At 36.7% G+C, this 26807-nt stretch overlaps 1 protein-coding gene across 2 annotated transcripts in view; it reads right to left on the bottom strand.

Moving 5' to 3' along the window:
* The window catches only part of ptprn2 (protein tyrosine phosphatase receptor type N2), a 197869-nt gene that overhangs the window by 144252 nt on the left and 26810 nt on the right, over nucleotides 1–26807 (bottom strand). For both annotated transcript variants that reach the window (XM_038297865.1, XM_038297864.1), the window contains exons 2-4: nucleotides 24246–24296; nucleotides 13456–13569; nucleotides 1706–1944 (exon numbers count right to left, since the gene is read on the bottom strand). In XM_038297865.1, the coding sequence (XP_038153793.1) occupies nucleotides 1706–1944; nucleotides 13456–13569; nucleotides 24246–24296 (404 nt within the window). The remainder of the gene's footprint in view (nucleotides 1–1705; nucleotides 1945–13455; nucleotides 13570–24245; nucleotides 24297–26807) is intronic.

Raw genomic sequence — 26807 nt, 5'->3', positions numbered from 1 at the left:
CATAATTACCAGGTGTTAATATAGAAAATAATATTCGATAACATGTACCTTGCCAAGTAAAGATTTTGAATAGGAATATTGTAAACCTTAAGCTCTTTATTTTTTTGCATTTTTCCTGAAGAGCTGATGTGGGAACGTTCACAGGATAAATTTTTTCAACTTGGCCTGGGCTCTTCAATAACTATTTAGCCCGACAAGAACATCAAATAAGCTGCAGCGGGGGTCAGAGCTGATGTGACAAGCTTCAGAATAAGAAGAGAAGCAACCTGGGCTCCACCAGACAGGACAGGATATGAATAGGGATTCTAGATCAAAGACAACTGCCCTTGGAAATTGCATTATGGAAATCCCAGATGAGATAGTGTCACTCAAATAGTAATTTCATGCATTTCCACAACACACCACAAACTTTAAAAGCATATCCTCCCACTCAAAAATTTTACAGCAAACCCTTATCTAAATGGGGGATAAAATGATTTCAAAGTTACCCATATGAGTTTATATTTCACAAAAGATGAAATATGTATTTGCATTACAATGTGCTGCTACGTACACAGACATTTAGAGGTCTTTTTAACCATTTGGCAATGGAGATGGAGTTGATACTGGCACCAAACTGTGCGATTTTGTCTTTTCTTCTCTTTTGTCATTTTGTACTGTGAGGAAGGGGAATCATTCTTTCCATCTGAGTCATACGGGCCCACGCACACAGCATACAGTACATCTGATGCACTGAAAGGCATTATTATCCATGTCACTGCAACACCAATACTAGCTCTCTCCCTTGGTGCCATTTTCTGCCTTTCAAATGTATACAGAGAAAATGTCAGTCTTTCTACTGCCAGCATACAGAAAGACCCATAATGGCATTAGCGCAGCAAGACGGAGGTGCTCTGCCATTCATGCTAACCATGTTTGCCTCTTTCAATCACACCACACAACAAAGGCCTTCGTTCCATCAATAAGGAAGGTCCTGAACTCTTTAACTTTGCATTATGGATGCAGTGACACTGCAGCTCACTTATGAGAGATTCCAGGCACATCTTGGACAAAGCGGGATGTCCACCCTAAATATGATAGTTGAATAATGTAAAGGGGTGATAGAGGACCTTTGTGTAAGAAGGGTCCCCACTCAGTGGGAGAGAGGGGGCCAGAAAGCAAGAAACAAAAGCAAAGCAGGGACAAGGGGGCAGATGTAAAAGACAAAAAATGACTCCTCTGCAAAAGGGTTATTATAGGAAGATATCCTCTCTGACCATATCATTAGAGAAAGATTGTGTAGTTTTTATGGGGACTTTATAGAGTATATAGAGTTTATAGAGATTTATAGCCCTTTGCAAAAGTATTCAAACCCACATTTTGTCAAAATATGACAATACATTTCTGATGTATTTTATTTAATGCCTTGCACGCAGTTGTATTTAGGAGTCCATATTTAGCAGGTAGTGAGTCATTTTACTATGTTTAATAAAAGCAGAGTAAAAGACTTTATGTACTAAAAAACATGTAAAAAGGCATTTAGCCTATTCCATGTTTAACTTATATGTTTGAAACCATATCCTTTCAAATTTCAATACAGTGATCTAGAAAATGTGTTGATTTTGAAGTCTGTGAGCAGATCAAATATATTTTAAGTCTTATTTTAGGTTTTTACTTTTCCTATTTATCACAGGTATTTATTTCCTTCACAGAGTTAAAATCTCACCTGATTTACTGGTTGGTTTCCATTTGTGTCAGCCTGCGGCATGAAGCCCAACCCTGTAAGATACGCCTGAAGGTTTCTGCTCAGCTCTGTCTGTGTTAGACTCGGCTTCCTGTTTCTGGGGTTGCTGTAGGCCATCAGATGGCTCAGAGGTGGACTCTGCTGGCGTAAAGGGATGGTCCTCAGTTTGGAGAGTTCTCTGGAGATGACCTGCTGAGTAATGTCGTCCTGCCATGTCAGTCCTGCAGAGAAGTTAAGAGGAAATTGGTTCAATGATAGATAAATCCCAGCTGTTTAGTTCCTAAGAACATAAAAAACTATTGAACACTTCAAATACGAATAATATGTAAAAATAAGTAAATAATAATAATTATTCTGTATATATCTTAAAATGTATTAATGTCAGAATCAGAACTAACTTTAATGGCAAAGTTTCCTGGGCACAGACTTGTCTTCAGTGTTCTGTCACTTACATTATAATCAATAGTAGAAACAACAACCTGCCTCTGTAAAAAACAAGTTTAATGGGGCAATAACATTATAGACAAGTGTATATTTGTGTAAATAAATTTAATAAAAAAGGAACAAAGAGTGAGGTAGTGAATAGGATTTTGTGTCAGACTAGCCTGGTTGTTCATTGAGCTTAACAGACAGACAGCCTGAGGAAAGACGCGCCTCTGTGGTGGTTTGTTTTTGCCATTAGCACTCTGAAGCACATCCTTGAAGGTAAGAGTTTTTTAACGGCCTATGGCAAGGAAGTGTGGGGTCGGCAGAGATGATAGTTAATGTGAATAGTTTACTGTTAAAAATCAAACGGTGGTAATGTTAAAGACTAAATGTTGTGGATGACAGTTACCTATGTAGCCCAAAACCTCCTAACCTCTAAAAGAATATATGAGGAAATCTCTTTTAATAGAAACTGGCATATTTAGCTGGCTGGATAAGATGGAGTACTAGAATGGAGGTAATAATGATGATATAAATCTAAAAGAATATATAACAATAATAATGGTAATAATTATCATTATTTACAGTGACCTTTGCATTGGCATCTTAAATTACCACTAAAAAAGTAAAATAAATAAGTTAGCAGAAATGTGTTTAAAATGAAAGGTAATAGCCCAGTAATAAACCTAAATGCTTGTCTATCCCCACCCATCCGACAGAGAAGGAGACACAGTCCCCAAATACAGCATCCCCTAATAAGTTTCTGTTTTGAAAATGACTTAGCAAGTAGTACCTATCTTATTTGAACATCTTTCATCAATAATTGTGTGCAGTTTAGTCATTAGAACATGCATTTCAATGAAGGCAAAAATGCAGCAAGTTTGCATGTGCTTCCTGCTGAACTGTTCATGCAAACCCATATACAGTACAACATGTTTGAAGATCTCCTCTCTCTGTGCAAAGAGGTTTGCATGCTTTTCCAAAATTGGAAAGCTTGATGAAGCTAAATGTGTGCATGCATGACTGTTTGTTCTTTGGGTCTTTCTTTTAACCTTGTAAGGAACTGGTGACCAATCTTGGTTGGACCCAATGAGCAGCCCAATATTAAGCCAGTTTAGAAAGTAGATAGATACTCTTAAAATGCCCTACATGCATACAGGTGTGAGAACAGAAGCTATTTAATACAGACACAACATCTCAGAGTATAACTGATAGAAGGCTTAAGAATGCAGAATAATACTTAGTCATAACCCTAATAACATATTTAGCTTGATTGATTCTTTGATCACTTATTAAATGACTTTATTCTTTTTATGCCATATAAATTTTTATTTTTTGTATCATTTTGAAATAATTTTGGACTTCTCTTATTAGCCCCTTTAATCTTGTTGAATTGTTTCATTCTGACATGGCTTTGACTTTGGTCCTCAACATACAGTACACAGAGCATGCCATAAAACAGTTTAAAAACTCACAGTAAAGGAGAAAAGATAGATACAACAACCATTCAACAGACCCGAGGAGAATGCTGTTCTGCAGCCTCAATGCCTTTCCAACATCTCTGCTAATTGCCAACACATAGCTGTGATGCAGAACTCCTGGGCAGGGGCGAAGCACAGCAGTGCCAGGACCAGATGGTGCTACCCAAGCAAAGCAGACACCAAAAATGTGGCTCTTTTCCCAACATGCCAAGAGGCACCGAATTCCATCAGCAAAGCGGATCAACATACCTTAGATGATATACTTCTCATCAGTGCCAAGATACCCACTGATGGCACTTCAGTTGCAGTACAAAAGCATTTTAATGAGAAACAACTAAATCCACAGCAGCAAAGATTAATGCTTATGTACAGGAGTCCTCTAAACAACACTGCATCTGTTAATGACGTAGACATGTTTAATATCAATGAACTAAGAAGTCACTGTAGAAATATGAAACATTAAGGTATTAACGCTGCAGAATGTCTTCATTAGCCTTGTTTCTCGCCCACACAAGATATTTTCAAAGGCATTCATGAGCACAGATGAGGATCTGAGTGCTAAAGAGGAGCCACACATGCCTCCAGTCATTCTTGGCAGCGCTGAACAGAGCACAAAGCAGCGTATGTTGTCACCGTTCTGGAACGCAGCTCAGCCATCCATCCATACAACAATGACAGTTAACTACCTATGGCTTACCCGATGTGGGGCCGACTGACTATACGTTGCCACAGTGATGATCATTTACGCTATTAACAGCGTCAATGGGGATCTCAGGGCTGGTGTTCCATATGCTACCTGCAGTTTACTGCAGCTGGTTAAATGTTTTCAGAGTAAATGTGTTATTGCATCCCAAACAGGGTGAGACTAGCTTCATTGCCTGTGACACCTCTATCCCTTCATCTCCTGGGGAATGCACTCATTTCTGTATATTCCAGAGGTTTTTTTCTGAGCCTCTGATGGGCACTCATAAGATGGAAAGGTATATTCAGACACAAATTACAGTGCCAGAACACGTCATTTTGTACAGCAAAGAAAGCCAATGAGAACTGAGGCTTTTATGGTTGGATTCCTCTCAATGGACCTCTAGGCTGATTAACCTGGCACAGAAGAGTTAAATGTCATGCAATATCCTCAATAAGTCCACAGTCAGAGCAGACTTCCTTGTCAAGTGCTGCCACTTTCTGCCTGTTAACAGTAGCATCCCAGCTCGGGTAAACGCCTCAGTTAATTAACGCCTTGCCATTAGCACAACAGCTTTCAAACAAGCATGATATTTCAGTTGGCCTCCTGTTTTCTGTATGACAGGGAGGATGGGGGGTGGCTCTCCTACATATTCAAAGCCTATTAGATGATATCCTCTCTACATGTCTTCTTGCTTCATCTGGTGTTTTTGAAATGCAGATTTCCCCCTTTCCTTGCTTCTGTCCACCAACTGATTTTAAATGCATTAATTGAAAAGACTGTGAATAATTTAGCAGTCAGTTGTGCCTAATTAGTCAAAATGAAATGTGTCACTCCCAGTTTGACAAATGAAACAGCAAAAATACAAAGCTTTCACTTTATTCTTTGGTGTTCAATATATAAGAAAGGAAATTTTACTGTGTCAAGTATTTCAAAAGCATAATCTTTTTTATTTAAAATCCATATTATATATCCAATTATAATTATTTAAAAATATGTGAATCATGGGCAAACAAAATAAGTTAATTTTTTATGACTAATCCCTGTATGAAATGTGAGGAAGTTATGCTAATTGTTTTGTTATTAAGGACATGTCGGTCTAATAAAATCCATGTTTCAATTTAATTTCCAATAACACTCATCCAGTGACAGATTGATATTCACAGCTATGTTTTTTCACATTTTCAGAACTATCTGTAAGAACTTCGAAACTTTGGAGACTCATGTTTACTAGGTTTGCTATTCTATCATTTAGAGTGTGCTACTATACGGTGTTTCAATGCATATAATGTGTGGTTTGAAAATGCATTACTAAAATGAATGCATGAAGCACAAATGTGTTGTTTGGTATACTTATGACATTTAAAAGTTTAAAATGTGACTATACTAATTTATTATGTAATAATAATATTAGTAAATAAAGATATTAAAGACATTTTTCCCTTTTGCAGAAAAAATAATGCAGTTCTCGTGTATTTTCAATATATCCATACATGTCTTACGGACTAGTTCAATATTAAATGGACAATAAATTGTTCCAAAATAGCACAAAATAACCATGACCTTTCCCTTCGACTTAACTGCCAAGGTTAGAAACATATTTTCTTGAGTGTAGGTAAAAAAAATCGCCCAAGATTTACTTTTAGGCAGTACTGTTATTCAGGATTTTCAAAAAAAAAAGAAGTACTGTAAGAACAAATATGATGCTACATAAAATACAGAGTTTTATTCTGATCTCTATTTGTCTGATCTTTAAAGCTGGAAAATAAGTGGTGCTAAATTACACGTTCATTTTTTTTATCAGGTCCAATAAGTGGGCCCATCAAAGATGATTCATCAAGATTGCTGCACAAATCTTATGATGATTTTTTTCTACCCATTAGATTTGCAGATTGCACATTCTACCGGCAGTTTGAAAGTCACCATAAAAGGAAGATGAGGTTCTGAGCGATGTAGATGGAGGTTATAATGAATATTAAAAAAAAAAAACCTATGATAAGAATAAATAATATCTATAGTGCAACACATAGCTACCAACCATGCCAACCTCTAAACGTTTTTTTTTTCTTTTTTTTAGATAAATATTACTCTACTACAGTTATCTCTGACAGTCCAAAAAATTTGCATGTGCAGTTTGTGTAGGTTGTGTTTTTGTGTTTTTTCCCTCCACCACCAGGTGGCACCTGGTTCTCGTTGGCCTCCTCACACACCTATGGAGGGTTACCTCATTACCGGAGGACTCTTAAGCTGCTGACTGCCACTACCTCGACGCCAGAGTGTTTGCTAGTTTTGGGTACTCTAGCCAAGCTGAGTTTTGCTGAGTCAAACATAGTTTTTGTCAACCTGAGTCTTAGCCTTGTGTTTTTGTCTTTGCCTCTCTGCAGGAAGTCATCCTGCATACTGGATGTTTTGGACCTTCTCCCCCTGGAAGGATCGTCTGAGCTTCAACTGAGCTGGTGATTCAAACTGGAGGTTTGGATCTACTTTTCCCCAAAGGATTGTTTGAGCTTCACACTGAGCAGGCGATACATCTCCACAAGAAAGTGTTCAATTACCATAGGAAATCTAAGTGGCAGTAAGCTCCTCCGTTCCTCAAGGAAACACCTCAATCTGGGTAAACTCTGTCCACCCTCCAACGAGCAAGTCAATCACTGGAACAACCCACACCTACTGGATTCAGAGATCGACACCTTTTCTGGAAACGTGAGTCCTGTTGCCTTAATTCCCTTGTGCAAATCGAAGCTCAATTTTCCCACTGAGCCTCAACTAACCACAGGAACTTCCCCTACACTTTTAAGTCCCGGTTTGCCAGTGTTCAGAGCAGCACTGGGCCCATCTCTACAAGTTCTCAATAAACCTGTTAAACCTTCCCCTGGTCTCTCTGTTTGGTTTTCTGCATGTGGGTCAGATCTTTGCATAAAATCATGACACTGCCTGTTTCCATCTGGATTCCTGCAACCCTGGATCTGTCTGTTCCTGCTCTGATCGGAACCCCTGACCGAGTTAATGATTCCTTGGTCTCAGAACTGTCCTGTTGTGGACTGTTTTCCCTGACCTGGCTCGGACTTCTGCCTGTTTACGGAGGCTGCTGCATCGGGGACAAGCTCGGCAGCCCCCGCCACATCCTGTCTGGCAGTCCATCGGCTGGATCCTGCCTCACTCTTAGGAGTTGGACTGAACTGTTAAACCAGGGAAGTGACTCACTTAGATTATCATCTTCCATTTGATTATAGTGATCACTTACCTATGTTTCTCCTTCAACCAGAGCTTCAGTGATGGGTGGAGCCCCGCCTCCCCCCGCAGCCCCTGCTTATCCGCAGATTCACAGCTCTGCGCATTTGTTTGTTTTTGTTGATAAACACTATCAACATTCCCACTGTCAGTCTTGCCTAAATACTGGGGCCCTCTGCCCCGCTTTATGACAATAAACATGTAAGTGAACTGAAGAATCATGATTCTACAGTGAAAGGGTTACATTAATAAGGATACAAAAGATTACCTTTACCTTCATGGTTCCTACTTAGAAGTGGCAGAAACAGCTTGAAAGCCACTGTGTGAACCCTGTAACACTGCCGAGGGGGGTTGGGAAGGAACAATTTGATTTTAGTGGCTGTTTCCCCAGAAAGGTTTTCTTTTTTGGCAATAAAGTTAAAATAGGACTGTTTCTGTGATGTCAGTTTGTGGTCAATGATTCTCCTTGATGGGCAGCTCCTGTCAATATAGCTAATACAAATGTCACAACACATCATCTTAACTTGTCTCCGCAATGAGAATATATCTGCTGTACTGCACAGGTCGAAAGGACAATCGACTGCAGGCCACTGTAGTTTAACATGGTCCATCAACTAAATCACAATTACTCTGTGAAAGGATTCATGCTGTATTGCATTCTGCCAGGCCCTGTCTACTCTTCAGTTTGTGGTCAGAACTCAAATTGTAACATTTGTGTTAGCCACTGCAGAAAGCTTAAAGTTAGAGTTACAAGCTTTCAGCACCTTGAAAATTAAGTGATTTGGGCGTCAAATGAAAAATGAAAATGCTGCTTGTTTTTTTTTCTCTCTCTTTTATCCACCTCACTTTTATCTTTTTAAATATTTGATGTGTTTCTTGTGTTTCTTCTTTTATTTTTTTTATCTGTGATTTGTGAAATATAAATGTGTGTGTGAAAGGTGTACTACTACTGCACAAAAATTGCCCATACTGGGACAAATAAAAGCTACTGAACTGTAAAGCCCCTACTTCACCGCTTACCAAATCAAAGCCTGATATGGCAAGCAGTATGCTAAAAATGTTGTTGGATGGAAAAAGTGAATAAATGAAAAAAGAAAAAAGGGAAAAAAATGCTTGTATATAATTGATTTGTTCAGTTTTTATGGTGATGAGCTGTCTCTCTGTGCCAAAGGGACGTCTTATGTAATAAAGGATGTATAATCAGTTTAAAAACACACAGAATACAGTAAAAGAAAATAACCCTAAAAGTGACTAAAAACCTAGTGTTTCACTCTTTGTACATAATATTTACCTGGTGAATAAAATTTTGTTTATCATTAAAATAAAGCTGGTCTGAACTATTAAACTATTTAAAACTTTAAACTCCCTCAGAATAGATGTTAGTTTAAAGCTTTAGCAAGAAATTCCTTCACATATATTAAATAATTTTTTTGTGTAACTAGTCTGGAAAATTGTTAACTACTACCAATAGATCTGTACGAACCATCTATGTATAAATTTAAAGTGCAGAGAACAAATCTTATCAATATATAGAGAAACATATCCTTTCATTTATATAGGAAAGGATATCATTTATTCATGATATCCTATCAGGCAGCTTTATATCCATTATGATCTAATTTGAATTTTACTTCAAAACAGCATAAACAATGTCCAGTTACAGGGCAGTAAGTGTCGTTCTTCTTTGTAAAAAGATCAAAAAGCAACTGGTAAAACTAATGCTTTAGTTTAGCACTGTTTTGCTCTTATTTATCTGTTTGACATTAAAAAGTATTTGTCCTTTTCCCAACAAATGTGTGATGTTATTGTGTTTTTGTCACAATTAAATGGAGTACTCTATTAAATAACGTTCAGTAGAATACAAAATTAACCTGAGAGAATAAAATACTTAATTTTCAGATTCTCATCAAGAGAAAATCCTGAGGAGAATGCTGAATAAAAAGTCCAGCCCTAATTATCTTGCAAAGGGAAAAAGGGAATTTTCTGAGTGGCCTTGACAAATTTTAGACTTAAAGGTATAGTGGAGGATTTTCATGAATTTTTGAAAACAACTTAAAAAAAAAACTGCACATGCACCCGAGAGGGAAGCGGGTGCATGTGCAGAGTGCGTGTAAGAGCATGCACAAGCCCATTTCTCCTCGTGCAAACTTTTTAAGTTTAAGTTGCTGTTCCCTTCGCCATACAAGCAGACTCACCGTCAAACTCACCACTAGTAAGATAAATTGGGGACGAGCATGTAGGATGGCCTTACGTAAACATATAACCATAATGCAACTTTTAATGACATTGCAAACTTTTGATTTTTAGCAACTTTAAAAAAAAATAAAAAATTGTAAAAAGTTGACAATTATTTTAATGATTCACCCAAAAAAAGGACATCCTCACTTGTAAAAGCTGTGGGGTGATCTTAGATAGACTGTGAGAAATAAAACTCTGTAGCTGAAGTAAAACAATAGTAAAACAAGAGTAAAAATATTTTAACTCTGGATTGCTGTAGAAAGCTTTGCTAGTTATCACTGGGTGGTAGTTGTTGCTGTTAAGGTGGCACAGCTAATTATTAGGCTAAGGTTCAGGTTAGTCTTTCACACATATCCATGTTGGCTTGGGTTGCACTTTCCCCCCTAATAAATGAAATCAATTTGTTAATTGTGCTGTTGTAGTTACAAAAGTTATCTTGGTTTAGATCCTAATTGTGTTGATTATCTAAAACATTTTAGAGTGATTAGAAGAAGAAAAGAAAACCCTAAGGGGATAAATACTTTACAACATAGTAGTTGGACATGTTTACTGGTCTTGAATAGGTTGGTCAAATAAAAAAAAAATACAATTTTCTTATTCCAAACTTTCAAAATATTGCTTCAGCCTGAAGAGCATGACAGCCTGCTTGCTTAGTGATTGCAGTTAACTGAACAATGTCTGTTCAGGGTAGACGTTTAGAAAGACGCAAAGCAAATATTTAATTTAAAAGAATGTATATCAAATTCAATTAACTGCAACAACTGAAGTTATTCTTGGTACAAGGCGACGCAAAAACAAATATTTAGTGGAGCTTTAATGAGTCCTAAGCAGTATGACAGCGGTGTGCATGGCTATAAACTGTGTGGACAGACTGTAGCTGCACACAGTGAATACTAAAGTTGCTTTGCTTTGGGTGCTGCCCGTGAAATATAAAAGTCATTTGCAGATGGATGAGTGTGCCTTGCATTCACAGGTATTGTGAAGAAAATTTTATACCAGACAATGTGCAATGCCGATGGGGACACATCCAGACAGCTCAAGCCCCCTTTCTTCAAGGGTCAATTTGTATTGATCTGACTGACATTGGTGTTGCGCAGCGAGCAGAGATTGTGTGATTTTTACCTGCTCTGATGCAAGATAAAGAGGATTGTAAATCGATTCCATTGATGTTCGTACTGTTTTTTTTTCTCTCCCTCATCTCTTCAATTTAACTTACAGCACAATGGTCCCCACAAACCTGTCTGATTCAAAAAGGACCCCCCCAACAACAAAAAAATCCGCACCACAAAGATGACACTTCAATAGCTGTTGAGCTGATAAGAAGAACATGCCACTGAGCATTACCTGCTCATTGTGAACTCAAAGGCAGATAACGTTCGCTGTCTGTGGATGGGGAGTCTTACAGACAGTGAAGGGGGGGTAGCCTTCAAAGTGATGATGTCATGTCTGTATAAGACTCTCTTAAGGCACGCGGTCAAAGGAGGAGGATGAGAATTAATAAAAAAAATAAAAGAAATAAAATCCACATCTCTTAATATCCTCCTCAGTCTTTCATATATTATCATAAAAATAAATGCAAAAAAGTTTGCAGGGAGTTTTGATTATGTTTTTTTTGTTCATGCCTTCTATTTCACACTTTACCCACACTTTATAAATTTGAACATTTGTTTGAAAATATTAAGGTGGCCCACAAAGACAATTTGGACACTGGACCTCTATGGTCATGGTCTTGTTAAAGGTTTCTACTGCTCCCTGGTGGGGTATAACTGTCAGTGCAGGAGCATGAAGATATAAGGTACATTCTAAGTGTAAGTAAACTATAACCTCTAATTATAATAGAAATGTTTGACATGCTACACTCATGCTCACCAAGATTTTTTTTTTGGTTATTGTTTCACAATAGATATTATAATAACTGCACAAACTCAACCAATTCATTAGATATACTTTTCAGAAGGCCATAGACATTTTTATCACAGAATCCTACATCTGGCTCAGGGCAGAACATTTTGAAATTCTGATGAAATGCAAGGTAAATTAAATGACATTTTCCAACATTTACTTTAAAAAAAATTCTGTTTGTTTATTTATCTGGCTTTGACTCTCAGGAAGGATGCAGTCATTTCTGCAGTCAAAAAGCTAATCTAAACCCCACCACATTGTGTGAATATAAACTTAATAATAACTTAAATTGTAAAAGCAATGAGACTGTCAAAATGTGGACAGAAAACATGACATTTACTTTCATTAAGTTAAAGAAAATCAAGAAAGAATTTAGCCTCCAATGTCTCTCTTTATGCATCTAGTTTGTTTTTTTATTGTTGTTATGACGAGATTTGAATAATAAATATGCATTTATCACGGTTTTCATTTCACTTTAAACTTTAATTCTATGACGACACAACCAGGAAGGAGTGTAATGTATTTTACTGGGAATTCATATGATGCAGCAGCAGAAAGTGGAGATAATTTGTGAAATGGAAAGAAAGTAATACATGAATCTATAGCTTTTGTTGAATGAAATATTCAGTTCATTGTCTGAAAAAGGGAAGACAATTGCAAACCTACCCAGACATAGCTATCTTCCTAAAATGCTGGGGAAGGAGGAAATTAATCATAGAAGCAGAGGAGGTTCATTGTATCTAGTGGGGCTGAAGAGACTCACAGCTCAAGTGTAAGAATAATTTCACACAATGACATCTGTTGTATACAAATCTGTCCTTTGTAAAAGGATTGGTAAGAAAAGAGCAATTTTTTCAAATAAAAACAATAAGAGGTCATTTTTGCATTTTGCCAGAAGCCATGAAGTAGATACAGCTACACAGATATTGGAGTTTAAAAATCTAATACTGCACATTATCCCTAACACACCATGTGTAAGAAAGTCTAAATCCAACTGAGACTGAGACTGCTTATTGACACTTTCCATCCAATTGGATTCAATTGTATAAGACGTGAGGAAAAAGCAGTAAACCTAACCGCCCAAAAAGTTGCATCTATGATTACAACATATTTTTCATTATTATTTGTAGATATGTATTTCAGTCAGAAATATATTCTAAATACTATCAAAGCAAAAAAAAAAAAAAAAAAAGTAATACCACTATACAGGGAGCTAAGTGTGTATTGCCTATTCTTCATACATACTCACACCATTGCCTTAAAGGAAAGAAAAGAGAAAATATGATAAGTTGAATATTATTAATTCTTATAAAACATGGATTTATATAAATGAGCTAATGAAATAATCTAGTTTATGTGACAACATAAGGCAAGATTTTGCAAGGTGCTGCATGTTTATCATGTAGATGCTTTTTAACAGCCTGAAGCTGTAACTTGCTCTAAAGCTCATGATCATCCGACTGGGTGTGCGAGACTGATGCGATTACCCTGCACACATCACACTTACTCATCCACGAGATTAGCTCTGAATGTCCAACTAGCATCAGAGCCAATAAGACTGGCTGCTAGAGTTAAAATGATGGCCAAACAATGGGCTGATGTGAGTCAAATGACCCGTCCCTGCTCTATGGCAGAGTGTAGCGCCTGCCAAAGAGACAGCTTGGTTGATTTGGCTTGCCTCTCACCGAAAGGCATTTTCTGCGAGACCTGCACTGACAGATGACGAATGAAAAAGAAAGACTCTCAGTCAAAGACAGACAGGCAGTTTGTACCTCTGTGAGCCAGCTTCTGTAGGAGGATCCTGAGGCGCTGGAGAGCGGAGGATGAAATATCATACGTGTACAGGTCTGCCCCAGCCAACTCCTGACACCTTCCAAACACTCCATCTACAGAGGAAGCAGACAGTGAAAACAGGTTCAGGGGGTGTTTTGTTGCAACTTAAAGTGAGAAACACACACAGTACACATTCTTCAGCATTTTGGGGTTTTTTTGTGCGATTTTGTTGATGCCAAATAACATCTGCAAGCTCAGATGAAAAGCTTTGCTGTGAGGCACCTGTGTTGTTTAGCACATCTTATTTTCTCTCTTTTAAGGGGGGCTAATAGCTGACATTTCTTCCTTAGACAGCTCCATGATAAGCACGCTTTTGTGGCAGAAGGGACTTTATCTGAGACCTTGGTAATCTTCCTATCAGTAGGCCTCCCGCTTCGGTTGCCGGGCAACCAACACCATAGACTCACTATCAACCCATAATTCAATGGCTGCTCTGGACCTCTGATGAATACTGAGGCTCAGGGAGGCATGTGGGGGTCAGACAGCAGTGCGTAAACAGAAACTTGGAATTTAAATTAACCGAGCCGCCATGTTTTTTCAGCCAGAAAGAAGAATTTCTGCACCTTTTTGGCAAAAATCCAAGATGTGACTCAGTGATGTTCTCAAGAGACTCACATCTCTGTGTTCACGTATGTGAGCTATCAGCAATAGCATAATCTGAGAGTCAGTGTAAACTAGTGGGAACTAATGATGGGCTTCAACACTTGGTCATACACCACAGCCTCCCATTAATTAGCCTCAAGACGTCGGGGAATGACAGCAGACATCGATAAGATTGATGCTTTCATCTCGGGAAGCACAAAATAAACAAGAACTAATGCTAAGTAGATTTACTCTTTTCACTCCTAACTTTGCTTTTATATTAGCAGCAAACAAGGGAATGTAAATCTCAAAGACCTTTGTGAATTTATTTGTTTGGCTTCTGATAGATCTGTGATTTCATTGCAGGATTTTGTATCCCGAAAGGATGCATTGTTCTTATGGTTTCTGAATCTCCCCATTAAAAAAGGAACTGTGTTAGGATAATTATCATTGCTAATGTGTGAGTTTATTACAAATTAATATTAGCTGCCTGTTGCATGTCAGAAATGATGTTTTCGCCAATAGTTTATCTAATTAAGACAGTTCCTCTGTCCAGATATACAATTATAATCTTCATTCCTTACGTGGCAAATATTTGGGAACAGAATGAGAGGGATGTCCTTCAGCTAAGAACAAAGTGTAACATTTTGATAAGGCTGGAGCCATGGATGTCTCCTCATCTTAACGTGCATGATGTAAAATGTGATGATGTGGACGACTGGAATTGTATAAGATGTGCCTCTTTAACCGTTAACCGGGGCCACTTCCCAAGAAGTGAGGGGGGTATGCAGCTACCTTCAGTAACTCTAAGCAACTTCTCTGATCTGAGTAAGATTACAATTTCTATCAAAATCTGTTGTCATGTCTCATCGTTATTTAATAAGCTTAAGTAGATACAAAAGATTCATTAATTCTTTTTTTTTCAGGAAGACACCTTGATTATGTCTCCTCTTTCTCTCAGATGTCCATACCTTTTTACTTATGCTTAAGGCTGCTTTTCACCTACAGTAGGAAGCTAGCCGTACTCTAACTTTTACTCCTGTTACATTATCTCAACTTTGAGAGGAGATGTCTGTAATGTCATCTGGGCACCTGGAGCTTATGACAAAAAACAGGAATTACATTAAATAGATTTAGATGGATATGTCTTATAATTTAAGAATACAATGCACATTTAACCCTTGTTTTGGTGGCATAAAATTACATTAATTTTTTTCATAATTTGGGTCCTTATTTACACTGCTCTTGTGCTTTTCAGCAGCACAATGGATGAAGCATATTGTAGCTGCTTGTTTTTGGAATCTCTTTCTTCTGGTTATAATCCTTAGACTATGGCCATTTGTAATTATCTGAATGTAGACTTACTGGTAAATTAAGAGATTTGCTTTTTTCCTCAGCTCTCTCATCACACAGAAGTTACAAGTAGCTTCTACATTATCGACGTTGGTGCCCTAATATGTCCGTTAATTTCCAATGAAAGAAGAACAAATTGCCGCATCATAATTGCAGTAGTGTGGGTGTTGTCCAGTGTGTTGTGGTGATAAAAGATATCAGCTGAAAGGATAAAGATCAACATTTCTAAATCCATCTATATTCTAAACCTATCTTCTGCAATAATGATGTATTGATTAAAACAGTATATATAATAGAATATGAGTGACTTAAATGAGATTTATTCATACAATGGTCGATAAGGAGGTAATGTAAGGAGCAAATTAGTCCTCATATAGATTAAGCTTGAAGTAGATTTTCTTCTTGGTGATTTGGGGATCTGATTGCAATGCAGCTATTTATGACTCATTGTAAATTACATAGAAAAAAAAATTGAAGATTGGATAAAACTTCAATATTTTTGTGACTCCTTTCAAACTCTTAATTTCATATTTTATTCAGGCTAATTTCCCTTACTGAAATAATTCCTGCCTGACCAAGACTCTGGGATCTTGATTTCCAAATGACATGGGGATCTACTTTTATCTAAAAAAAATACTTTTAACGAAAAAGAAAAGGTCTATTTATTTTTCTTCTCAGTCAATTACTTGGAGCTCATATGATCTATCTGTTAATGGAGGCTGTTGGTGTGTTGACTCTAAAGTCAGTCTACTCCTTGTGAAGCTTTCCCAAATATTTGAATGGACTTTCTTGACAATCTTCTAAAGGCTATGGTTATTCCTGTTGCTGGAGCACCTCTTCCTACCACACTTTTTCTTTCCACTAAACCTTCTATAACTATTCTTGATACAGCACATAGTGAACAAAGAGCTTTTTGAACCCTTTAGAAATGACCTTTTATGACTTATACTTCTAGTGGAGCGGGTCAGCGATCGTCTTCTTGACATTTCTCAAGTCAGCAGTAAATCCCTATTAATGTTTAGGATGCAACATAGTCATAACCTACTAAATATATTACTGTAAGTTGCTGTTTAAAAACAAAAATCTGGATCTTATTAAATTTTTAAATTTTGGATTTTCCTTGTCCGTAAGCTTAGATCATAACAGTTAAAAGAAATGAACACTTTACAAAAGTACTTGATGTACTCCATGTACCTGAAACAGGAGGTATTATAAACATCTTATAACCTGGATTGTCCATGACAGTCTCCAGAACGAGTTGGAGGGTGTCACAATGTAGGGGGATGTCAAAATTCATTCCAAAGTTTGCAGAAAATACTAATAAACCAGTTAATTTCACTGATTTCTGAGTCCTCATTACATAAATCATAAAATCTGACATGGCTTTAAGTCTGGACACTCTAATCCTATCCTAAAAGAGGTCCAGGTGTTTTCTAGATGTTCCGTCTCTCTGCCAGATATCAGATGCCGGTTCTAACAAACAAAAAAAGCTTGGGGAGATTCAAGACTCAAGAGAGGATAATGTTCAGCAGTTATTTTGAACAGAGATAAACTTTCCGCCCACAGATTTTTGCACATCAAAACACACCAACTGTCTTCTTTTGTTTGCTCATATTTGTTTGCCAAAAATCTATTCTCATCTTCCCTGGTGACATAACTCACTCAATGAATCCTTAATTTTCGTGTCAAAACTGGAAAACGAATCTGTAAGTGCTAGCTCTACACTAAATCCAGTAGTGGTTTTTTTTGCTGATGGCAAATGTCACATGTCCATTTTCAGGGTAATTTCCATTATCAAAGAGAGGTTTTGGCAAACAAAAAAATCCTTGTTTGGCAAACAAGTAATTGAATTATCGAGGTTGCACCAAACACCAAGGTTTGTTCTGGCACGTTTCTGCTCGCATACCCAAGACCGGAGGGATCAGAACGAGGCTCACTGCAGTTGACAGCTCAGAGAAAAAAGAAACAAAACCCAACCCCCCCATGCTATTTTTGACAAGAAAAAGCACCATTTTAATTTCAGGCCTGGAGGAGCGCAGCATGTGTTGCATCCATGGAGGATTGTCAAAAACGGAAAGTAACATAAAAGTAACATTTAAAAAAAGGCACTATTTGTGTGAGAAATATTTAGTATATGCATTTTATTTACTTCTCTTGATTAATTATGTTGATAAGTGAAAGGCTTTGACCGACAACATCTAAAATACATTTTAAAATCAAAAAAATGCAACATGTGAAAGGGGTTTGCATACTTACATCCTTCATCTGTTTTTTTTTTTTTTGTCACACTAAGATTTCTGAGTAAATACAAATGATGATTTTAATTCTTGAGGGAAATTAAAAGCTTTCCAAACCAACTCTTGGTGGCAACATAATTGTCACTTACAAGAAATAAAATGGTTTACTGTCACTGTGGAGATGTTTTGGCCCACTCTTTTTTACAGAATTGTTGTTATTATCTACTTCTGGATGTTGCAAGCAGAAACAGGCTGTTTAAGGACTCTCAGTGACATTTATATCTGGACTTTGACTACATAAAACCGCTATAAGGTTTTTGTTTTGAGCCACTCTGAGGTGTAGTTCCTTTTGGACTTTGGATTACTGTCTATTTATATAACCCAGGTATGCTTAGAATCAATAGTAGCTGCTAGAGAGCCGATCCAGCGCTGCATTATTCACTGCTATTGATCGAGGCTGAAGGAGGTTTTTAAAAGATCAGTCTAATGCTTGGCTGTAGGTATAATGTTATGGTATCAGTTTACACAAAATATAATCAAATGCAAAACCTTATCAGCGCAAAAAATATTTTCCTAAAGGATTTGCAGATAATTGACATTATTTGGGCAAATATGAGGTGTTTCTTTGTATTGTTGGGGGGAATTTTAGGTGTTAAAAACATGTTACCTAGACAGTTTTTTTTTTTTTTCTTTTGGTGATAACAAATGAACTAAACTAAGTTCAGTGAGGTCTGTGTTGCTTAGGATGTTGCTCTGTGTGCTTTTGTGGCCCGGATGAGCCTCTCCTGGGAAGGATCACCACTTATTTGTATTTCTGCATTTGTAGGTAATGGTTGTGATGAAACTGAACCCTAAATAAAGTGGTTTATCAGAATTTAAGTCAATTAAGTCAACATGGGAGGCAATAACTTTTTCACTTAGAATAGTTTAGTATGAGAACCTTTCTCCACTCATTAAAAGTATAATTTAAAGGTGAATTCCTGTACTTTAAGAAGCAGTTAAAAACTATTATTTTAAACAGGCTTTTTTTTACGTTTTATTTTTATTGTAATTTTATATCTGTGTTATTTTATTGGTTTCTTGTACAGTTCTTTGTGACTGCTTTGTCTGAAAGGTGCTTAATACTATACAGGCTTTTGTGGGTCTAACTGTCTGATTTTAATATTTGATGATCTGTAAAATGTTATTCATGACAAAAAAAAGTCTTTTATGTGGCTAATGCATGTAATTTGTTTTTTTTTAATGATGAAAAAAAAAGAAAAAAAAAACTTTTTCAATGAAATTCATAATACATGATGAACACTTCACATTACAGGTGAAAAGCAAGAACCTTCCTGCTTACATCTATCAACATTTGTATTACTCATTGATTAAAAAAAAAAAACTATGAGTTACTGCAACATTTAACTTCCCGTTTTGGAACAAAAAAATCTTTTTGAATACATTTAATTCTCTTCAAATGTATTTTTGATTACATTTGAAAAGATTTAATTTGAATAAGTTGCATTCTGGCAATACAGAATCTCCATCTGAATAAGCAAAATGTTGACAGGTAAAAATAGGATTTTCTGCTAAAAAGGAAGCTTTGGATCCAGATCTCGTCTGTCTTCCCACTGTGACAGACAGTGACTTCCGTCTGCCGCTAAAGCCATTTAAACTGTGAAAGCTAATGTAGGAGGATAACAGGAGCTGGAACTACAGCTGACAGTCACCAAGGTGTCTGGAGGAGAGAGGAACGGACCCGGGAGACAAATTAAGACGTAGTGGAACAGGTGTATAAGCTGTGCAGCTCTTGTCACGAAAATGAATAGGCTCAAATCAATGTGCCGAAACTGGACCAGATGTGGCACTCTAGCAAAGAAAAGGTGCAGCAACAAAAGCTATAGTGATCAGACTATGACTAATGAAGTGTTTACGGGCGATTCTGGCCTTTTAGCTGAGGCAGTTGTTGCTTTGAAATGATAATCATATTCATGCACATTTAAATAGAGGAATAAAAAAAGACTCTCCATCCTTTATCAAAGACCTCCTGCTAAAAAGATTTTTTTTTTTTTGCAGTACGATAGCTTAATTTAAATTTCCATTCTTCTATTGTACTCTTTACTACCTGTAAAGTCAACACTTCATTCTTTCCTTTTTCAGGCTGTACAAACTTGTCAGATATTTCCATGCTTAATGTTTATGCTTCAGCTAAACACGCTGCAGATCAATAGAGGCATCACCTAAATCACTTAAGTTTAAAATACAGTGCAGACTCAGGCAATATTGGCCTAATTGGAAGCGGGATAACCACAGATCGATCCAACTCTGTTGGTTTAAGTGTTTAATAGGAGCCAACCGCCACCCCGAGGGAAACACCCAGCACTTATCCACTGCACTTTGGTTTGAGTCTGTCCAACTAGTGAGTCAAACACTCTGGAGTGCAGAAAATTAAAAGGCCTTTCCAGGTAATCACTTATCCTTTCAAAAAAAAAAAAAAAAAAAAAACGCCTAGAGCAGCAACTTTCTTAAGATTTTACAGAACACGAAATGACAGCCAGAGATTATATGATGAATAGTACGGTAATGATTTATTCATTCAATAATAGTAACTTTGGTAAATACTAAAAGTAATCCTTTTAAAATGACTTTACTCCACTTGCCCTAATAAGATCTAAATATGCTTATTATGGTCTTACTTAACAGTGCAATTAAAATCCTATTTCCGACAGTCAAATTAGTGTAAGGGAAATAAAAACAAAAGTTGTAGCTACAGTATTAAGTTTAGCCAACTTAACAATGAATTGCTGCCTCATCTAAATGACTGCTATCTTGTTTACTCCAGTTTATGACATCAAATCAACATTTTTGCATATTTGTATTCACACCAGAAGTAAGTTATCAGCATTTATGATGAAATGTTTTGCAAAGCAGAAAGTGTTAGATGATAACATGCGGGTTACCTGCTTAACTCAATGATGATTAATAATAATAACCATGAAATATGAATGTCAGAGCCTTATACAATATAGAGGTTATTTCCAGTGAATTACTCTAAAATGAGATGGCTGTAAGCACTTTATTTCAATGAAAGGTTTTATCTCTGTTCCCTTGTCTTGTTTTTATCTGGGCGTTTATGTTAGGTTTCTTCCCTTTTGGACTTTGAGTTTTGAGTTTTCAGTCATCAAAGCCATTCTGTTTTGTTGATCTTTGGTTTATTTTCCATTTTGTGTTATATTTAAGTTGTCTTGAGTTACTCTCTGTTGCCCCTTGTGTCTGCCTCCTTTTCCCTAACTCCCTTCTAGTCACTTCTATCCACACCTGCTCCATATCAGCTAATTACCCCAGTCTTTGTTCTGTCTCCCATATATACTCTCCCTTTGGTTCCTTGTTGTTGTTGGTTGGCTCCTCCTGTGTGTTTTCCCCTGGTTTTTGGTCTCTAGTATTTTGTTCTTGGATTTTGTTTCTGGTGCCCTTTTGAGTTTATTAAACCTGCAAGAATTTATCTTTGTCTCCCTCATCTCTGCATTTGGGTCGTCATCCAACCTCCACCACCACGTTGGCTTAAAAAAAAGAAATACAACACTCTTGAATAGGTTCGCTGATTTGTTGTTGTTTTAGTTGTTTTATCTGTAAAATTTCATAATTATAGAATACTTAGTCTTAGTCTTAAAAATAAAAAGCAAAAACAACATACTAGAAAACTTAACAAAATTGTAAAATTTTCATGGTGTTTTTTTTTAGGGACTCTAGATCCTAATTTCCTTCAAGACATATTCACTTTCATAACTGCTAGATTGGCTTGCCATGTTAGGCCACCTTAAGCACAGCTATTGCTGCCTCCTAACCATTCTGCATGGCAACTGCTGGGCTGAAGAAGAAGATGTCTCGCCCAGCCGAGAATAAACCAGGTTACTCCATCAGGGACCTGTGTTAGAGTGAAAGTGACAGACCTAGTTACTCCCACTCATCATCTGTCTGTGCTGTGGCTGTCACTCACCGAGAGTCCAGTGGAGAGTGAAAGAGGGAAGACACATGGGTAGGCACAGATGGTTTGCAACCATACTCACTTACAGCATAGCTGCTTATTTGCATTCTGTGTGGAGAACACATTTATGTATTCAAACACATCATGCTTTTGTAATACACATAACTGGTTAAAGTTTACGGCTCACACCCTGTTTAACTTGGATCTAGACAGTGGTGTGAGCAAACCTCATCAGCATAAATTAAAATGGTGCACCTACAGCAAGAACATTCTTTCTGCCAGAAGATATTTTGTTATTAAGCTGTCAGCAGTTTCCATCCATTAGCCTCCCCTCTGAATAAATCTGGGATCTGTAATTAAAGTGGCTTCTCCTCTCCTCGGTCTTCTTTACAAGTTCCCCTGAAACTGGGTTAATATGGAAATAAGAAAGGAGGTCTCCAAATTTGCTAATATGGTGCATACCGAAACACACCCTATACTGTTACTGGCTGTTACATTCATTTTCACAGTTGTATTATAGAATAATTTTTGTTGCTGGTTTTCAACTGTATTATTAAGGCTCCTTGTGTTGTTTTTTCTGTTTTTTTTTTTGTTTTTTTTTCTGTAAAACAAATCAACCAACATGAATCATTGTTGTATCATTTGAAGATCCTTTAGTAAGAACTAGAAATGACAACATTGAAAGTCGAAATATATAATCCTGAACATACTATCTGATACTTGAGAATAGTTTGTTTTACGTAATGTCATAGCATTTTTGACAAAAACATTATTTGCTTTAAATTGCTTGATAAAAACAGAGTAGCTATTCTAATTTTCTTTATAGATATTATATATTGAGCACTAAACCATTTTATATTAATTATAGAATATTTTAATTAAAGGAAATAGAGGCAAGTAAATAACAAAATATACAGAGAAGATTAAATATATTTATTTAAATTATGCTTTCTTATTCTAATATATTGAGAGCTTTATGAATTATTGCAAATTTAGGAAATATAACTGAATCTTTGCGTGTATCGAGACAGTTCCTTTAAGAATGAATTAAAGATTCTTGATAAATAAATGTTTTATTAAATATGTATTGTTTTAAGATCATCATGTTAGAAAGCAAGAAAAAACTGCAGCATCAGAATAACGTGTTAAAGTTAGAATCCAATAATCTTACTTCTATGATAAAGTCACAAATTGTGTGTGTCCTATCTTTTTTCTGTTCTAGTCTTCTTCTCTGGTTCCTCCATGCAGTCACATCATGTTCCCCAGCAGGCTGATTGTCTGTCAAGTGCAAGTCGTGCCTTGGCTTGCTTCCTCTTGTTTGTAAGAAGCATAATTGGACAAGACTTAGCAGACAGCAAACGTAGCAGAAAACCACACAACCTCAGCAAACAGGCACTTAGTCAAAATGTCTGTAGGTAAAGAAGGAGGAAATAAGAATGAGGATGATTTTTGTTGATAAAACCTTCCATTAAGGAGAAGAATATTTTCAGTCCATTTAAGTGTGCCGACTAAGATGAACTTTAATATCCAATTCCTGTCAGTTCCCTTCAAAACTAGTCTTGGTGTGTGGTTTCAGCTGAAAAACCTGACATTTTCACCTTCATCCATTCATTCATTGGGGCGACATGTTGTCATGGCAACCACAGACACAGACACATCCATCTTCCAGGACAGACTGGTTTGTATGTGAGGTTTCTGATCATTTCTGCTGTGCAAGGAATTTCTCATCATATGAAGGAAAAAGTCATGATATCGATCAGTGCAGCAGTTAATGTAATGATTGGTTGATGTAGACAGTGTTGTTTATTAGAGCACTATAATAAAGGAGAAGTTATCAAAAAGAAACCTGTCTATACGTGCTGTTCTCTTAAATAGTGTGTACATTTGCTTAAGATTGTTAGATATGAATATGAAAGTCAAACTAAATTTTTTACAATTTTTAAAAGCAGGAATAAGACTTTGACATTACAAAAAATGATCTCATGCTGAGGGAGATAGGGATTATAAATATTGCATCCTTTTTCCCAAAACACACAGCCACACATAACAGGGGTGGGTAATATCCAGTTCTACTTAATTACAGGGGAAAAAAAGGTCTTCAGGAGTTGTTTTACTACACAACACTTTTTTACTTTTACTTAATTAATTACTTTTGGCTTCTCTCCCCATCATAAGAAATTTCACAGAATGAAGATCAAGCTTGTTTTAATAAAATGTGAACAACACACACAATTAACATTTACAGTAAAATCAGAATCCTTGTTTGTAAACAACTCTTAATGTTTTGTGTTATTTTTATTATAAAACAAACTAATTTTAAAATAACTTTATCTTTTTTATATGATAACTTAAAACTAGATATTAAATCAAATCTAACTTATTAGTTCGACAGCTTTTTGTTTAACCAAAAGCATGTTTTACTTTTACTGGAATCAAGCAGCTTTAGGAATTGAATAAAGGTTTGACTCCATTTTTAAGCAGAGCTAGAAACTGATAAAAAAGTGTATTTCAGACCTTTCCACATCTTTCTCAACTGAGTAGGAACCATGACAAGACAAATTGGTGTATATAATCTCTAAGCTGTACTTACCATTGATGCAGAACTCATATGGTGCACAGAGCTTGTCCTCAAACAGACAACCTAAAGGTCAGTGAAACAGAAAGGAAAACCAATTAAAACATAGTTTAAAATCTCTTCGTAACGTCAACCTGTTCATTCAGAAAAAGCCATAAAATTTCTTAAATGCTGCAATGTCTAATAGAGCCATTGCTCTGAGAGCATAGCTTAGTGGTACATTGACTCAGACTGAGAGCCTGGCTGCTAATGGTCCAGCCATCAGTCATTAATTAGTGCGACTTGTCCTATCCTGACTCTGACACTAATACCCAAGCTCCATTGGCAACGTTTCCATATATGAATGTTGTATGAATATTAATGACCTTTAATGCTCAGACAGAGAACCGATGTTCTGAACTAATAAAAGAACAGATGGCAGCAGCTATATGAGTAGCTCTTCCCTGGATTCCTATCTCTCTCTGGGGGGATGGAGGGGATAAAAGACGGCTCATTGTTCAGCTTGCTGATCAGCAAAGGTAATCATACGCATTTAAAGATTTCTGAAGAAACAAAGGTGACCTGTTGTGCATGGATAGACATTTAGCCAAGCATATAGTTGAATCTCACTTAAAAATAATCCAGTTTGCATAATCTAATGTGACAAATTGAAACTTAAATGGCCTGACACTAACATAAGTGATTGCAACATGTAAAAAAAAACTCACAGGAAGTAGAAGTAGGTTTACTTTGGGACCCCTAAATAAAATTCAGTGTAATTTCAGAGGTTCTGTAGTATCACATCATGCTGGACACACATCCATAGCTTACATTTAATCATTTAGATCAAAGTATATGGATGTTTTAGGTTGTATTTCATCTATGAAATGAGTAACAAAAAAAACTCAATACATTTACAGAGACTTTATTTTTATTATATCTTATTTTTTGTCAAATGTCAATGTCAAATTCATTTATACAGCACTTTAAAACAGGTATAAAACTGCACCAAAGTGCTTTACAGAAAAGACAACAACACCAATTAACATAACAATAAATAACAATAAATGCATTTGACATTGACATTTTTTCCATAGAGGACCTGGGCTGTTAGGTCAGCAACTATTGAAAAGTAACTTCTTACTCAGTGTTGACCAGGCTTTGATATTAAAGAAGCTGCTCTCATCACTTAGTTAGATAAATGCATAAAATGATAAAACAGTGACACAGCCACCACACTTTATAACCTATAAAGATCCCTATGAGTCCACAGAAAAATAACTGTAACAAATGAACTGTCCCAAAAACACACAGTGGCCTCTAATTCTTTAAAAGCCTTAAAGATAACTTAAAGCCACACCAGTTGTAAAAGGAAAAAAGTTTTTTGAATGACCCAGTAAAAGTTTAGACCTTACTCTTTGTGAGAATCCAACTCCACATAAGTTTCTAAACTAAGAAAAGCTCAGACACACTGAGAGTTTAGGGGGTTTGTGGTTTATCAACAAAGAAAAGGAATGCAAACATCTGGGCCAAGCCATGGCTCTCGTTCTGCATGTCTTTCATCTTTGTTATTTCCCCCCTGTGCTTATCGGACTGAGTGACAGAACTGGATGCACTCTCTTGGTCCGATGGCCCCGATGGATAGCAATAAGCAGCTTGTGACCGTGAAAGAAAGAACGGGCTGAAGGGGAAGAGGAGGAGACGTCTCTGTCAGACTTCTTTAATAATGAGAAGAGACCGGTGCTGCAGGCCTGCTGATCAATTGACGCAGAAAGGACAGATAATGAGGACAGGTGTGGACGAGGGAGAAAGTTACCAAAGTTTGTTCAAGTTTTCCACTTGCTGATCCGGCAGCAGCATCATTAATCTGTTCCGATTCGTTTTTACAGGGTACATACTGTATGTGTGGAGACATAATTATACAGACACCGAAAAGCTATTTTACTTAGGGGTGTAGGGTGCATTTCATGAAATTGTGTCTTTCAGAGGTAATGGCCTTGAGATGTCAGCAAAATGGCTCTTTAATGATGCAGAGGGAGGCATTATTGCTGTGCTGCAGGGTCACTCAGCTCTCTGTAACGAAAAGCAGAATGTCCTGAACTGAGGAGAAGCTACTAGATATTATTTTCTTCCACACACAGTGCATTGATCATGGTAATGGGCAGGCAGCAGACCTTTCTCACGAAGGACCTAAAAAAGTGATGGTAAGATTTCTAAAATGAAAAATTGGAAACTTAAAATGATTATATACTAATCGATTAGAATAAATAAATTATGTGTTTATCTTAAATAAATTGTCTTTAAAAATAGTTTTACCAGTGTTTGTACATATACTTGATTATCTCTGCAGTTTATATTGGCTTAATTGTATCACCTTTCAGCTCAATATTTGAATTTAAAACTTGAAATGTTCCTGTATTCATAACTTTCCACCTTAACTGAACCCCAATCTGTCACTGGTCAATCCTGCAAATAATCTTGACAGAGACTGAGGAAAAGACTGACTTCCAACCCAAATAAAGTAATTCCAATTTTTCCAGCTGAGAACCATAGCCTTAGGCTTAGATAAGCTGATTCCTATCCTCCCCTCGTCACTCT

This window comes from Cyprinodon tularosa, unplaced genomic scaffold (assembly GCF_016077235.1).
Source record: "Cyprinodon tularosa strain WSP-4 unplaced genomic scaffold, ASM1607723v1 ctg4, whole genome shotgun sequence".
Classification (NCBI taxonomy): Eukaryota; Metazoa; Chordata; class Actinopteri; order Cyprinodontiformes; family Cyprinodontidae; genus Cyprinodon; species Cyprinodon tularosa.
The sequence above is the reverse complement of the archived record's forward strand: the minus strand, read 5'-3'. Positions and strand labels throughout refer to the sequence as shown.